General features: G+C 45.5%; 1 protein-coding gene across 4 annotated transcripts in view; it reads left to right on the top strand.

The window, feature by feature from the left end:
• Window positions 1-17,393, top strand: part of LOC147150829 (transcription factor COE3-like) — a 51,188-nt gene that overhangs the window by 739 nt on the left and 33,056 nt on the right. For all 4 annotated transcript variants that reach the window (XM_086023248.1, XM_086023244.1, XM_086023245.1 and 1 more), the window contains exons 2-6: window positions 4,941-5,097; window positions 5,484-5,547; window positions 6,044-6,099; window positions 8,227-8,300; window positions 10,913-10,981. In XM_086023248.1, the coding sequence (XP_085879374.1) occupies window positions 4,941-5,097; window positions 5,484-5,547; window positions 6,044-6,099; window positions 8,227-8,300; window positions 10,913-10,981 (420 nt within the window). The remainder of the gene's footprint in view (window positions 1-4,940; window positions 5,098-5,483; window positions 5,548-6,043; window positions 6,100-8,226; window positions 8,301-10,912; window positions 10,982-17,393) is intronic.

Below are 17,393 nucleotides of genomic sequence, written 5' to 3'. Positions count from 1 at the left end.
CTTGGGGGAGGGGGGAAAAATCAAATCAATATTCATTGTATCGAAACATTTTTGTAAATTTAACTTTGCTCCTTTCAAGGTTCAAGTTAAACAAACCTTCGCATCTCCGTTGTGAGGATTAATAAGAATCAAAGTGTTGTTAAAGTAAATACAATAAGCCTCTAAAATGGAAAAAAATTCCTGGCAAAAAAAATAAAGCGTCAAATATTGCTCTGTCTTATTCAAAGTCAAATGAATCCATTTCATCATTTGAGTTACATTGAATAAAAAACATCAAATGCATTTTAGTTGACTGAATTAGGAGACATTTTTATTTTCAAGATATTGGAATAATAAGTGCAAGTCTTAAAAATATAATTCAAGTTTCAAAATCCTACAGTTCATCTTTTTGGAATAATCTGTTGTGATGCGTGACATGAATATGTACATGAATGTGTACAGTAATATACACACGCTGGAATGAATGTGTATTTATATACTCTTATTTATTTTGTAAATGTTTACATGTACATATAATAAAAATAATTATATTCTATTCTATATTTATGTACATATTTATATTTACGTGTGTGTGTGTGTGTGTGTGTGTGAGAGAGAGAGAGAAAGTGAGAACACGCTCTCAGTCGCAGTTGATAATTTTCAAATAAAAAGTCCTTTATTATGAATAATTCATGACAAGACATCTCATAATAATAGTAACAATAAATGTCATTAAATGTCACACACACACACACACACACAAAACATGCATCTCATCGGTGTGGGAGTTTAAAGAAACCACATTCATTTCATAATTATATTTACAATCACAAAATATTTGATTCTGTACAACTAAACATTTCAATAATATTACCCACAAAATGCATTTGTAATTGTAAATCCTCAAAAGAATGATCATCCAAAAAAAAGGCCAGCAACACGATGATCAGAAATCTCCAGCAAAAAGAATCCTCAGAATCCAAACGGACAACGTCGCCGCCTTCACTGGGACCAGCACGTCGTTCGCTTTCATTCGTACCACAGCCTTCGCGCTTACACGTACATGCAGACCAGCCGTTGGGCTTTGGGCTTTTGGCGCGCTGCGCAAGTGGAGCGCTCCGTCGGCATGTTGGCTTCCACGAGCCAAACTCTTTTTGGCGGAACACTGTGTGTGCGCGTGCGTGTGCGTTACAGTGACCGGTGGGTCACATGCGTAGCCGGCACGCTAGTGAAGGGAAACGAGGGTGCGGGCGTTGACGCCCACCCGGCTCCCGCGAGAACTTCAACACCCGAGAATTGAAAGCAGTTGTTTCCGCTCGGTATCCGAATGGGACATCCGTCTCGGTATCCGAATGGGACAAGCCGCAAGGGCCGTGGGAACGCGCACTAAGCTCGCTCGGGTGAGTCGCGTCGGGAGGAAGGAAAACAAAAGCCGGCCGTACTCTGCACGGGTCACATTTTGGCCGCAAAAGCAGCGTGGAAAGGCCTCGGCGCGCGTCACAAGACGCTCAAAAATCCTGTCAAGTAGTGTACAGTCGACTGTCAAGTTGTGCACATGGTCAAAGTGGTTTCAAGTCAAGTGAAGTGGAAACAGGGGCGTGAGCATGGGGGGCCCTCCCGGCCCCAAAACATCAAGATCATCATTCTCTCCAGAAATCTTTTTTTTTTTTTTCTTTCTTTAAATAACACACGCGCAATCATGTAAGAAAACTTTCAATACAATATAACATAACAAACGCAAGTGAAATATGCAACTGAGTAATAAAAACAAGGGGAGAAGCACAACATATTTCGTCAGATGGCTTCATGTTCACGCTGCAAGAATCGTGTATGCTACAGTGCAGTTGCTACACACTAAACAAGTGTTTGGTATAATTCAACAACAGCCAACTGTTCCTGATAACATCTTTTATTAATGTGACATACAGAAAATTCAAGGAGATGTGTGATATTTTGCCCTCTTCCAAATACAAATTAGTTAGTGGTTAGCTTGCGGTGTTTAAATAAGCTAGGCTAAGCAGGTGCAGTAAACATGTCATCTGCAGTTCATGAGACTACAAACTGGGACAAAGTGTCATCACAACCCAAAAAAAAAAAAAAAAAAGCCAGATTATACACGTTTGAATTGACCACTTTCCCGTCTCCTTTTTCTTCCCGTTTCCTTTTTCTTCTTTCCCTCAAGTTTGACGTATCGCAGAAAGCCGTCCCCAGGCAGTCGGGGCCCCATTACGGGGGTTCCGAACGTGTCGCTGCAGTGTCTACGGAGGTTTCAGGTTACATGTGCCATTGATATGGATCGATGTTGGCCGTGTCTCGGCCTTAACACACTAGGCAGTTAGTGGGGGCCCTGTGTAATGCCCCCCCCCCAGCCCATTATGTGGAGGTTGCATGTCTAAAAGTCATTGACAAAAGGACCGATGTCAGCACTGTCCTGGGGCCCCCTTCCAGCTCGGTTCCCTAAGCAATTGCCTACCCCGTACTCCTTCCTCGTTGCGGCGTCTCTGAATGGAAATAATGAGTATCGTCAAATAGCGGACATCACAACAAGTAATGCAATATTTCCAACGAGTGTACGCTGGTGTAAAAGGAACGCAGTGGAAATACAGCAAAATAATGCAAGAAGAGAGAAAAGAGTGGAAATAATGCCCAGTAATTGAAGGATTGTAAAATGGTGTCAAAAGTAATCGAAGGGTTGTAGACTCAGCAATGCAAAGTAATGCAGCTCGTGGACGTGTCAACTAATACACGATTTCACGTCGGGAAAAAAAAAGTCTTGCAAAGTCCTCGAAGGATTGCACTTTAGCGTCAAGCAAAAGTCAGCACGGAGGATGGCAGAGTCACAAAGAAGAAGAAAAAAAACAATCAAAACCTCGTGGAAATAGTCCACAATCATTTCAAGGCTGCAAACTTTGCTCGGTAGTCGACTGGTGCACAAAAACCACAGGCGGCAATGCAAAGCGCACGTGTGTGTGTGTGCGTGTGCGTGCGTGCGTGCGTGCGTGTGTGACCAGAACATTTGACCGTGGTGGTGGTCCGCTGTGGCTTGCTGGTGGCAGTGGTGTCAGGGAGTGTGTGTGTGTTAATGGAGCGTGTCATTCGTAATTAGGACACGCCCCTCACTAGAGTGGCCGCGGTCATGCTGCAATTAACAACTAATGACTGTTTGGACCGCACACCCTTACACACGCATGCGTGCGTGCGTGCGTGTGCAAAACAAGGCGTTTGACATGAAGACTCCAGCAACTAGTCAGCGCCCTGTTTTTGTCTGCACTTGTGCCGGATTCAATTCAGTGGTGGAGCGTGAATTAGCGTCCTTCTTTTTTTTGTGTGCTAATTTTTGCTGTCTTTCAAGTCTTTTTTTAAACATTATTGATTGAACATTACATTGTGGCTGAATTCATTTTTGGTGTTAGATTATCTTTCCGTTTCAATGTATTTTCTCAGTTTTAGCTCATTCTTTTATGTTTCGTTTGTTGTATTGTTGATTTTTGTTGTTTTTCATTTCTAGTTTCAGTGTTACTGATTTAAAAAAAAAAAAGAAAAAAAGTGGGCTGTTGCTAGCGCTCAAACGCGGAAAACACAAATGAGGCTAACGTGTGTGTGTGTGCTAACATTTATGCTAGTGTGTGCGCAAAGGTCAGGCCCGCTTTAATCGGTGGCCTGGGGACTCAGGCGGCGTCCCAAACGTGAATAAAGAGCGGCGCCACGACGCGCCACGTCCATCGCTTGGCAATCAAATCTGCAGCATGACAACAAGCAACAACGTCAGCCGTTGCCCAACAACAACTCTCACAGAAAAAAAAAACAAGATTTGGTCCATATCAAGTCAGTTGCTTGGTCAAGGTCCCATGCCGCCATTTTTATTTTTGGACTAACCTTGAATGTCCTTTTATCAGGTCGTTTGGGTTGGAAATGTTTTTGTGGTGGATGTGGAAATGCCTGCGCCTTTGAACGAGCTGCTTTGGCATGACTACGGAAGATGTCGATCAGCTTTGCTGTGATTGGCTGGCTGATGTCTTGAATGTGAATTTGATGGAAAGCAACGTTGCTGTGATTGGCGGTGTCTTGTGGCCGCCGCGTTGAAATTTGAGCGGGTCGCGGCCGGCCGTGGCGCACTCTGAGCGGCCACCATATTCTGCCCACGGCCCAATTTTTCCTTTTTTTTTTTTTTTTTCTGAGCTATACTCTGTATTTTATTTGTATTTATTTTCATTGTGCATTTGGATGGGATGGCGCCCTGATTTCTTGACATTGTAGCTCATGGCGTCATTACTTGGTGTTTTGAAGCACAGTGGACTAACTATTGGAGTTTTACAACCAACTAAAATGCTGATAAACATTCATTTTGGGATGTTCAGTGCCACTTTTTTTTCCAGACGATAGAAGCACGAGTACTTCATGCAGAGTACAGACACCTCTAGTACTTTTGATATATCAAATCTCAACGAACACAATGACAACATATTGTGAGCAAAGACTTTCCTTTACGATGATTGGTCGATGTGTCAAATAGCGCCAACTACTGCTGAGGAGGACTTGCGCCATGACAGATTTTGCCTGCCTCGTGTATCGGTGGCTGATATTGTCAGCCGATACCTTAGATCATGACAAAATAAGGCTGGTATCAGTCCTCGCCTATCCCTACCTTCAATATGCATTTTGCATGGAAAACAGAAAGAAATGGAGAAGACATTCCCAGGGGGAAAAAAAAAATTACATTTTTTTTTTTTTTAAATATTGAAAAAAAAACAACGGAATATGCTGGGTGCCAAATTATGATTATGAGGGGCTCGGCTGTTCAACTTTATGTAATACATATTTTTAGTTTGTTATTGTTGTTGTTTGGAGGGGGCAGGAATGGATTGATGGCACTTGCTTTCATTTCAACGGGCCAAGATGACGATTGCTTTGGCTTACGATTGATGTGTGTGTGTGTGTGTGTGTGTGTGTGTGTGTATTAGCGGCGTGGGTCTGGCTCGCGCGCACTTCGAGAAGCAGCCGCCATCCAACCTGAGGAAGTCCAACTTCTTCCATTTCGTCCTGGCGCTCTACGACCGTCAAGGGCAGCCCGTCGAGATCGAGAGGACGTCCTACCTCGACTTTGTGGAGAAAGACAAGGTGCGTGCGTGCAAAACGCAGAACAACAAAGCCGCAACGTCGTCGACATGGTGTTCATGCTGTCTTGACGTTTTGCTCATGCTGTGCTGCATCCGTTTTCTGTCGCTGTTCTTTTGGGCCGCATGTGGTCATGCCGTGCTTTCGAGTTGGCCTTGCGCTTTTTGTGTTGTTGCCGTGCTGACGTTTTGGTTTGCGCGGTGTCGCTTTTTGGCTCGTGTTCATGTTGCCGGGTTGATTTCATGTGCACGTGGTGTTGTTGTTATCGTGTGCGTTGTGTTGATTTCTCGATATTGTGTTGTTGTTGTTTTTTTTTGGTGACGTCGGCCCGCTTGACACGTTGATGCTTAGTGGACAATGTGCTGCCTTGTTCTTGTTGTTGTGTACAGGAGTACAATGGGGAGAAGACCAACAACGGGATTCATTACAGGCTACAACTGCTCTACAGTAACGGTGAGCACGTCAGCACACACACGCGCACACAAACAAGGGCGCACACACATGGATTGACGACGTGTCTGGGTGTGCGCGCGTGGCAATGTCGCTGCCGCCAAGGCTGGCACACAACGGCAAAATGGCCGCCGCAGAGTAGGCCACTCCGCCAATTAGAGCAGCCAACATATGCGCGTCGCGTGTCAAACACAACACGTCTTGATCGACATGAGTGACACGTGACGTGTTCTGGACACGTTAGCTTAGCAATCAGCAATCATAACGCTCAACCGTCAAAAAGAGAAGATGTTCCGATGTGATAAATTTGATGTTTGAATGTGATCAACTTCCCTTTGTAATGTGATATGGTTCACGTTTAAACAGGATCAATTTCATGCTAAAAAGGTGAAATTTAGCACATTTGCACAATTTGTGCTGGATTGCTAAATATCCCGTTACGATGTGATAAATGTCACATTGCGTCAAAAAACGCCACCAAAACGTGTGTTTGTTGCAGGCATCAGGACGGAGCAAGACCTGTACGTGCGTCTCATCGACTCCATGACCAAGCAGGTGAGACTGACGCTGATGACATCACAAGATGGCCGCCAGCATCTTCCACCGTCTTTTTTAGTACAGCAAACGCCCGATTACCGTGGGGCTGGTGAAAATACGCAAAATACTCACAGAGTTGTCCCGCGGAGCTTCAACGTAGAGTCGAGCACGTCTCAACTTATTGAGAGACTTTAGTGAAAGTGGCCTTTTCGTCCCTCCCACTTGAAGTTAACATTCAAACCGACAACAAAAAGCAAAAGAGAATTTAAAAGCATATTTCAACACCAACACGTTCAGCCAAACTCTATATCAGATTTCATTGTCTTCAGATTCGGTGGTTGGTATCGGCAGCCTTCACGACTACCCGATGCAAACACCTGAACCCCCCCCCCCCCCCCCCCCCCCCAAAAAAAATAAAACAATCGCTTAACGATGTGCGACATTGCGTGCGCAACCAAGATGAAGCGCTATGTAAAGGCCTTGACTCTACTTGATTATTTATCCTCGTCTCCTCATTAAGCAATCATCTGACTCATTTTTATTGTGCTCATAAACTTGAGCAGCTACTCACCAACACGCACACACAAGCACGTGCGCACACACCGGCGGCGCTGTCGGCATGTCAGCCATCGATTTTTGAAGTGGGCGACACAGCGGCCGCCATGGAGCCGATCAATAATCTTCATGTGGCACTGCGCGACACACACAAACGCGCACGCACACGCACGCACGCACCAACACACGCTCCCGATGCTGACAGACAGGTCGGCTGGAGTCGCCACCGCCAATCGATGAAAGCCCCTTAGAGGCCCCCCCCGTGAATCCGCTTCATTGACTAACAGTTAAACAACCTCTCGCTGTGTGTGCGTGTACGTGCATGTGTGTGTGGATGCTTGTCTGCCTGCAAAATGCGCATATGAATTAATATATACATTTAAATATGTATGTGTATATATGTATGTGTATATATATGTGTGTGTATATATATATATATATATATATATATATATATATATATATATATAATGTTTATATATATATGTGTTTATATATATATGTGTATATATGTATATATATATGTATATGTTTATATATATGTATATGTATATATATATATATATGTATATATGTATATATATATGTATATATGTATATATATATGTATATATGTATATATATATGTATATATAAATGTGTATATATATATGTAGGTATATATATATATATATATATATATATATGTATATATATGTATGTATGTATGTATGTATGTATATGTATGTATGTATATATACGTATGTATGTATATGTATGTATATATTAGGGATGTTCCGATCAGGTTTTATGACACTGATACTGATACTGATCATGCATGAGTGAGCTCCGCCGATAGCGATACCGATTCCGATCACTTGGAATATCTGTATATTTTTCCATTTATTTATGGTGACTGCTATTATGCAATATTATCTGAAAAAAACCCCAGCCATATTATTGCCGTAATTTTGACAAAAATCTATATATATTTAAAAAAAAAACATGGAGAAATACAAAACCGTTGCTGTTGCACAAAACAACAATTACTCAGTCACAAAGATGTGTTTATGAACTTGGACATCTCAGCACTCACAAGCCCTAAACAGCAACACCTAACAAAAGACATTACATACTAAGGTCATTAGAATATACTCATTTAGAGTGCAAAAAAATGATGCTCCTCCTAATCGTTAAAGTTTTTTCCATTCACACCACATTTTGAATGTGTCGATCAAACTATAGGCTTGCGCCAAACATCATTGCGTATTGCGTTTGTGTATGGCTGCAGCACCACGCTAGCACGCAGAGACGAGCATGGTAGCGGTTAAAAAAAAAAAGAAAAAAAATTGAATTGAAAATCGGGAACTGAAAATCGAATCAAATCGTGCTTGAGTGAATCGTTACATCCCTAATATGTATATATGTATATATAATTCAAGTAGCTGTCCATTAATTATGCATGGAACTTGATAATATTCTGTGTTTGTCCGCAGTTGACAAAAATCTTTTTGTTTTTTTTTACAATGTTTTACAATGTTCCCTCAAATTTGTTGTCCTTACAATTGATGTTTTATCTTTCTAAAACTTTGTATGTTTTCGTGTGTGCAGGCCATTTTGTACGAGGGACAAGACAAGAACCCGGAAATGTGCCGGGTTCTGCTCACACACGAGATCATGTGCAGGTACAACTCTTCACGCTCATTCTCTGTGTGTGCGTGTGCGTGCGCGTGCGTGTGTGCGCATGTGTGTGTGAGTGAGTGACAAAGAGCAGCTGTTGTCTGTCTTTGTGGTGTTGATGCACCAATCAACACGTTTGATCCGACTCGCTAATGCTCATTTACTGTTTCAGCACGACGATCACAAACACACACACACACACACACACACACACACACTTGGCTTTGCGCGTGTGTCAGTCAGCCAAACACAAGTGTTGTTTTGCGTGTGTGCGTGTATATGCCTGTCTGAGTAAGCGTGTGTGTGCGTGAATGTGGATGTGTGTGTGGCTGTTTGAGTGTCTGTGTGCGACTTTGAGTTGTGATGTTGCACGTGAAGTAAAGGCGTCGCCACGGCAACAGATGCTACAAACCCCAGCGCTCGCGCTCGGGAGCGTCGGATGCTAACTTTGACCTCTGACCTCTCTGACTGGCTGCCGTGCCAGCTGCAGGCTGAACCTCGGAGCGACCCCCCCCATCCCCCAAAACACACATGCACACACGCGCTGCAAGGTGGCCACACCTGGCCAAGTTTTGGTGGGCGTGTACGTTCCACGCTGAGCAGGTGTCGCCAGCTCAAACACGCTGGTGTGTGTGCGTGTGCGTGTGAATTTACAGTATTGGTGAGAGCTCAATATTCGTGCCCAGTGCCAAGTCTGGCACGAGGTGTGTCATAAAATCTGCAAGGGGCAAGCTAGTTTTTGTCCCATCGCAGATGCCAGCGATTAGAATTGGGCCTTTTGCGTTTTGCGCCGTTGTGGGCGTGAACACCGATGACTTGCTTCGCAGCCTTTTTTCTCGGTCGCTTTGAAATCGGCCTCACAGTCTTTGAGATGGCCGCAGCAGAAACGAATTTGCTGGAGTCCACGCAGGAGGTCTAAGGGTGCAAAGTATTTTGCATGTTCATGAGGAACTGCGAGCGAACAATTTGCCTGGCTGCACCTCCATGGAATTCACCAGAATCGAGTTACGCTACCTGCGCCAATACTTAGACGTGGTTCCAGCAGTTTGCTCTGCTTTCAAGCCATCAAATTGTCGGGTATGAAAGAAAATGCCCTCGGTCCGCCGGAATGACCCAGCATGGTGCAACGCGGTCTGCCAAAGTCCCAAACTTGCTAAGTGAGCCTTGCGCCGCCACCAAAATCAAGATGCGGCAGTTTTTCCGCCAAGCGCATGTGCGTTGTCCACCAAATAGAGCCCCAAGAGTTTGTGTGTGCGTGTATGTGTGAGTGGTGTTTGCATGTACAGACATATGTGAGCTTGTGGAAGTCAGTGTGTGTCAGAGAGAAAGAGAGTGTGTGTATGTGTTTGACCTTCACAGCCAAAGCCTGTGCCAAACAACACGCACACACACACGCACGCACACATGCACGCATGTTGGCGTCAGTCATTAGCGTGCTAGCAGCCCGAGGGGAAGCGTCATTAGCAAATGAGGCGGACGGCATGCCAGGTTTTGTTTTGCTCTTTGGAAAACGAGGGAGGCTCGAGGGGGAGCCGAGGGGTGTCCCCCGGGGGGCGTGGCTGGCATGGCTCCTGGGGTCCGGCGTGTTGATGACACTTCAGTGGCACTTTGTCACCACGGCAGCACCCGCGGGTGCCCATCATAATTGGTCTCCTGGAACTTTGGCTAATGGCGGCGCGCAGAAACCGGCGACATGCAAACACACACTTTTGACCACATGAATGTTTCATGGCATGTACGTGTGCGCGTGCGCGTGTGTTTGAGGACAGCGTGAAGCTCCTAAACATTCATTTTCAACAATTAGCCCAAGATGCTATGCTAATGCCAGTGGCGGGCTTTGCCTCAAGGGGGCGCAGATTATAAAAAAAAAAATATTATAAGGGTCAGTAGGCGGGGCACAGCCAATGCCAGCCAATCGCAGGGCACACATAAACGAACAAACATTCACAGTCACACGTAGAGACATTTTTTATGTGTCCAATTAAGCCACCATTGTGTGTGCACTGTGTAGGTACGTCTGAAAAATAATTTAAAAAACAAAAAACAAAGATGCGTTTGTTGATTTTCAATGGGAGGCAAATCAGATGGAACCAGAAGATCATGAAACTTCACTTGGGACACATAATGGGGAAGACATTGTGACATTAATAGAGATTTTTTTTTTTTTCACAGTTCTTACCTTTTGAATGATTTAAAGGAACACCTGCAATGCAAATAGGTTTATCAGTAAAATGTTTTGTTTTGCAAAGCAAATGATTCTTAGCTCCGCTATGGCGTTTGTGATCAAAATGTACGAAAATGGCACAAGCGGCACTGTGCCGTATATCTGGAATCCCAATCTAGAAAGCGAAAACGACCCCATCGCAGAGTTGCTGTCTAGCTTGCAGCAGACGCGCGTGCGCGTGCGTGCGCGATTTGGCGGGCTGGCTCGGCTTGGCGCGGGCACCCGGGCTGGCGTCTGTCTTGCGGCGGCTTTCTGGGCGTGGTCCAGATGTTGTTCACTTTCACTCTGTCTGGATCTTCAAAGGGGACATCCCATCATAGTCATAACATTGATAATCAGTTTTGGTTTGGTCATCTATTTCCCCGTTAACGTGTGCGTGCCTTTCCTCCTCAGCCGCTGCTGTGACAAAAAAAGTTGTGGCAATCGAAACGAGACGCCCTCTGACCCCGTCATCATCGACAGGTAGGACACGCCTGCTGTGTGTGTGTGTGTGTGGGGGTGTGTGCGTGCGTGCGTGCGTGCGTGGGTGCGCGCGCGTGTGTGTTCTACGCTGCTCCTTCAAACAGGAAGTAGGAGACCGTATGATGATGTCATCTTTGTGTTGCTTGTTTGGACTCGGCGTTGAGCCTGAGCATATGCTTAATATGACACGTCACATGCATGTAACGTGTAGGGCTGGCTATCCATTCAGATATCCAAATCGGTTCAATTCACTAGGGCCCAATTCGATTTACTTTGATTGATTTTTGATTGATTCATATGGAAGACATTCTCTGAAGAAGCAAGGTGGTAATAGTAGAAACTTGTTGCGCTAACTTGGTGCATTAGTAAAAATATGATTAGACTTCAGAATTGAACCCAATGCATTAAGCATGTATGTTTTATTGAACATGACCTGATCAAAACAATAAATGACCATTACATGATCATTTTTTAAAAGCCCCAAACTTCCAGACATCTGACTTTAATCTTGTCGGCGCCGATTTGAGTGCTTCCGCCATGTTTGTTTTGATCGGCTACTCTCGCGTAGTGTCGCGAGAAGTCATTTCAATTTATGGGGAAAAAGGATTGATGTATGCTTTTCAAAATTGATATTGTGCTCTGAAATGGGAAATCGATTCGATGAATCGATGAATCGATTTTCTTTCTTTCTTTCTTTGTCTTTTAAACCCAGTTCCAATAATATGTGTGTTAAATTTGGACGTGCAACAAAAAGGAGCGAGCAAGGCATCTCTGCACGTCGATGTTGTTGTCATGAGGTGCAATCATTAAAAAAAAAACAGAAAAATGTCCGTCAAGGTCACATAGATTTCCTTGCCGCCAATCACGTGGATCGGTCGTCCTTGGAGCTGGCGTCTGTCCGTCGGCGCTCGGCCGCCCGCGATTGGACGCACAGGTGGGAGTCGATGACCTCACAGGAGGTCGGCAGGCGGACAGGAAGTAGCCGGTCCGTGTTGGCTCGTTAGCGAGGCCTTGGACAGCAGCCACGCGCACACGCACACAATAAAGTGAGCGCTGTGGGCCTCAGTTGACTTTTCGCTAACGTCGCGCATTGTGAATACAAGTGAGCACATGATGGACTACAAATAATAGAATCCAACACAGTCATTTGGATTAGAAAAGAATGAAACGGAACAGAAGACGACGGAGGGTGCGCCAAAAGCTAATCGACACTTTCTAAATGTACGTCCTCATTTTTTTTTTTTTCACAGGTCCTGTGTGATTTGGACAAAAATGTCATATCCTGCGCAAGCTTATTGCTGCCGCACCAGAAAAAAAAATAGGATTCAGTATCACGTTACAATAAGATAAATTTCGCGTTTGAATGTGATCAATTTCATATTTTCCTGTTTGACTTTGGGTTGAAGTGACCGGCAAAATCCTTTTTGGGTCTTACGAAGTTAATAAGCTACGCCGTGAAGCTCGTCTTCTACATCGCTTGTCGGAAATGAAAATAAGAACAATCACAAGGTCAAAGAAGATTGAAAGTTCAAGATTTTGTTGTTTTGCCTCATACGCAAGTCCAGTTTATTATGATGTGAAAAACCTGAAGCTGCTCACTTGAAAAGATGAAAGGCATCACGCTGCAGCATGAAAGTGATCACGTTGGAACGTATCGTCATCATCACCACGTTAAAATGGGAAACTTAGCACGTTATCGCGAGCTATTCAACTTTTTGTCAATATGCACAAGGACAGATCATTATGAACAAAGACTTCCTGGCACCCAAACAGCCGCAATGTAGCGCCATCTTGTGGCGAGGAGGACTTAGGCCTTGCCAGATATTTTGCTTGCCGACACCTTGAAATCGGATAACTGGTATCCGTAGTCGCTCCAATAAAAAATGATTTGAGACATTGAGGCCCAACAATGATTCAAGGACACGCCCATTTGAAAGTGAAACGATTCCATTGGGTTTGATTCGACTACTTGTCAGTACTGTAATCGTGGCCTCGAAAGATATCTCTCTCCGAAAAGATACAATTTGATACATACTTGAGATATTTGCAAGAGCAGCGATTCGATTCGATTTGATGCACTCGCATCTTTGAAATCAAAACCGATTTTCCGATTCGAATTTTTTGGGGGGTTGTTTTTTTTCTTCCACCTCACCCCTCAACAGTACATAATGGAAAGGAACAGAACGTCATAAAATACAGCAGGACAGCATAAGATAAATCGGAATGGAACAGACCAAGAGAATTGACTGAACTCGAGCACAATTTGACCGAGTAGAACAGAATCGAATCCCTGCTACGGACAAGTTCAACTGTGACAATGACACACTAAAGATGACGCGCGCACGCGCCTGCGCCCGCGCCTGCGCCCGTGCGCACGAGCCCCATTCAGGTCATGCGGTGGTGATTTACAGCGACGGGTTGTTTCTCTGCATTTTAGTGGCTGTTAAGAAAGAAGGATTTATTAGGCGCGCGCGCACACACGCGCACGCATGTGCGGGTATGGCCTGTGCGTTTAGTGAGCCATCATGCAAATGATGCTGTAGCAGCTACAGTAAAGACATTTAGTGTTGGCAACTAAATGAGTGGGATGCGCCCGGCATCGAGTAAAAGGTTTGGAGTGAAACGTGCCGCGTGGCGCCGAACACGCCAATTTCATGGCCTGCGTGCGTGCGTCGCCTGGCTTTTATAGCAGCAAATATGAGCAATTAGCCGTGCGCAGGAGGTGTCAGCGCAAACATCAATTGAAGTCAAGTGTCACAGGTGAGCCATAAGCGCCCCCCCGCCCCCCTCCGCCTGAGCGGCGCCCCCACTTTAATGCTCACGCCTTACACGGAGGTCACCGCCCTCAGCGCTTGAGCTTCGCGCACGTGCAGTGATGAAGGGGGCTGACCTTTTACCTCAAGAGGGACGCGCCACCCCCCTTCCTTTGTGCATCGACATGCTACGACATACGACTAACTCCTTCACGCACACACTCCTGTCATGACTGACTAACTCTCTCCGGAGCTCGCTCACTCAGTCCTTACTCACTAATTCATTTCGTTCCTAATTACTAAGTCTTTGACTTGCTCCTTTTCTCTCACTCACTCACTCACTCGCTCGCTCAGGTACTCATGACTAAAAAAATTCAGTACTAATTCTCTCACAAACTCACTTACTTTCTCAGGCTCTCACTCATTCATTTACTCAGTGACTCACTACTACCATTGACTCACTCACTCACTCACTCACTCATTACTGGCAACTAAGTAATTCACTTGCTTTTTCCACACACTCACACATTCAGTTACTCACTCACTAAACCTACCAACTTAAACATTTAAACTAAGGTGAGGTTCACACCGCAGGTCTTAATGCTCAATTAGGATTTTTTGAAAAAATCCGATTTTTTTTTTTTTTTTTGGTGTTAGCGTTCATATTATTATATCATACATTATAAATGCGATTTCGGTCTTGTCTGCTGTATGAACAGAAGAAGAGACGACATCACACCCGACGTATTTGCGGAAGTAAATGTGGTCCGGCGCGTCGGGGCATTCATACAGTCAAGCGATTAGGTAGCAGGTCGAAATAAATACAGTATGTGGGGGAAATTATGAGGCGAGGCTTTAATATCTCATTTCACGGAGACGTCACTAACGATGACGTCACGTCCTAACCGCGCGTAAAAAATGAATCCATCTGAGCCGTGGCTGAATTACTATGATCGCCATAAAAGTCCACTTTATGCTTCGTGTTTCAAGTGGGATTGAATTAAAGTCAAATATCAAGTCAATAGCGTTACTCAAAACAACTTTGCAGATTCGATCCCCTGCTGCCAGCACATTTCTTCATCTTGGGCTCCGGATGACGTCAATGTCGGATAGACCTGGCCGTTCAGACCGCGAACGCATTGGAAAAGATCTAGGACCACATATGAAAGCGACCCAGGTCGCATTTGAAAAAATCGGAATTGAGCCGTTCAGACTGTCATAAAAAAAAAAAATCCGATTTGCCTGCGGTGTGAACCAAGCCTAACTCGCTCGGTCACTTACTAACTCATCCACTCGGATGCTCACTAGTAAGTAACAAACGCTTTATGAAGTCCCGCCCTCATTCGCTCGTTCACATACTTGCTCACTTGTTCCCTGTTACTCACTACTAACTAAGTCACTCACTAATAATGCCTACTAATTCACTCACTCACTCACTCATGACTCACTTGCTTGGTTGCTCTTTAACTCTCCCTACTAACCAGCTCATTCATTTGCTCGGTTACTCCCTACTAACACTCACTCACTCACTCACTCACTCACTCACTTACTTACTCGCTCACTCGCTCACTCGCTTGCTCCTTAACTGACTTGTTACTGTCAAACCTCAATATTGTGTGGACACGTAAGACACACACACACACACACACACACACACGTTTGTCGTGAATGGAGTTTCAGCTCCGATTTTCGACTGCTGTTTATTTTACTTTGTGAGGTGCGTGCGCGCGCGCGCTTTAGCATCTGCCGGAACTCATCGGGACGCCACGCTAAGCTAGGCTACGCTAAGCACGGCTGTGGTGGGCGGGGCTTCCATGTTGGCGATCGGCCGCTCGCGGACTTCCTGCATGCCGGCACGTCATTGGTCGCGGCAAATGCGATGACATCGCCAGCCGCTGACTTGGCAACTGCTGAGCTCAGCTGGCAACAACAACGCCCCCCCCCCCCCCCCCCCCCAAGGAGCAGGGGATCATGCCGACATTGGGAAAGCCCCTCAGCATCCCCGCTCGCTCACATCCCAGCATGCAACTCACCTCCTCGCCACAAGCGCCTTCGGCAGCTCAACTGCTCCACGCGCGCACGCAAAGGCTGCAAACTCGTACATGAGCGCACAAATACAAGTACACGCTCACTGATAAGCAAACACACAAGAACACTTATTCACGCACACAAATATGCCCACGCACAGGACACCAAAAATAAAGACACGCAAACGCTGACACACACGCATAAACACAATCACACGGATACACAAACACACCCATACTGTATACAGACACACAAGTACACGCACACACAGATGCGACACAAACACACCTGCACAAAAACAAACGTGAACACACAACCACATGCACACATAAACACAGACATGCAAACGCACAAAAGGTGTGCGCGTGTGTGTGTGTGTGTGCGCGCGTGTCATGTGACACGCGCATGCTGAGACAGAGCAGCATCGGCAGGCAGATGATATGATGGGATGTGTTGGGGGGTGCGAATGAACAAGTTGGGGGGGGCGCGTGCAGCTCAGGGCGTAAAGGGAGGAAGGTGAAGATGATGATGAAGAGGAGGAGGACATAACCACAGTCTTGATTCTTCAACCACGATGGAGCCCGACGAGATGCTGGGAAGGGCAGAGTGTGTGCGTGCGTGTGTGTGTTCAATGTGCGTTGTTGTCTCTAGTGAATGAGATTGTGTGTGTGTGTTTGTTAGGGCTCCACCATATATCGCAGGAATCAGGATATTGGCCGATGCAATATGCCTATGGCCAAGACACGCGATCATTTTCTCTTTTTATTTCTTAATTTGCCCGATGGGATGCAAAGTTGAACGTCGCCACCGGATAGTTGGACACGATTTAGCGTCATGACAATGAATTCGCAAAGAACACTTTGAGCTTGCTTATTTTGCTGCGTGAAGAAAAATGAAATTCATTCCATGAGGAAAAAAGTCATTTTTCATCTTAAATATCGCGACAATATTGTCATTGCTATGGTCAACAGTCACATGGTATTTCACGTGATTTTCCAATATCGTGTGTGTGCGTGTGAGAACATGTCTGGAAGTGACTGAGATTGCCTGTGTGTTTGTGTGACTTTCTTATTGTATCTACTGTGTGTGTGTGTGTGTGTGGGCGTGTGTGTGTGTGTGTGTGTGGGGGTGTGTGTGTGTGTGTGTGTGTGTGAGTAGGGGTGTGCAGGTGTGTGTTTGAATGTGACTGCGTTGGTGTGCTGATGTGTCCGACGTGCGTGTGCGCAATTGAGGTTGTGAAAGCATTTTTTTTTTTTTTTTTCCTTTTGTCAGCTGATCTTTGTAAATATTGCCGGCCGCGTTCTTCAGTTTCTTTTTCTTGTGCTTGATTTATGAATCCCCAGCAGATGCCCCAACCCCCCCCCCCCCCCCCTCTGCCCTCCCCCCACTTAACTCATGTGTGCTTCCCCCCCCCCCCCTCACACGCATGCACGCACGCACATGCCAGCCATCGACAATGCCAACGCGTTGCAGACAAAGCTTCCAAAAGTGGCGCTTAGGAAAGTTTTGTAACGGCAAGCAGGAAGTGGGCGTCCCGCTTTGACATGCAAGTGGGCTGTTACGCTCGCATGTCAAAGCGCTCCAAGAGGACGAGCAGAAGTGACGAGCTAGCGCTCGCGTGACGCCCTCAC

The sequence above is a fragment of the Filicampus tigris genome, chromosome 2, assembly GCF_054856515.1.
Source record: "Filicampus tigris isolate MCC_2025a chromosome 2, RoL_Ftig_1.0, whole genome shotgun sequence".
Taxonomy (NCBI): domain Eukaryota; kingdom Metazoa; phylum Chordata; class Actinopteri; order Syngnathiformes; family Syngnathidae; genus Filicampus; species Filicampus tigris.
Note: the sequence above shows the minus strand (reverse complement) of the source record. Positions and strands in the feature narration are given on the sequence as shown.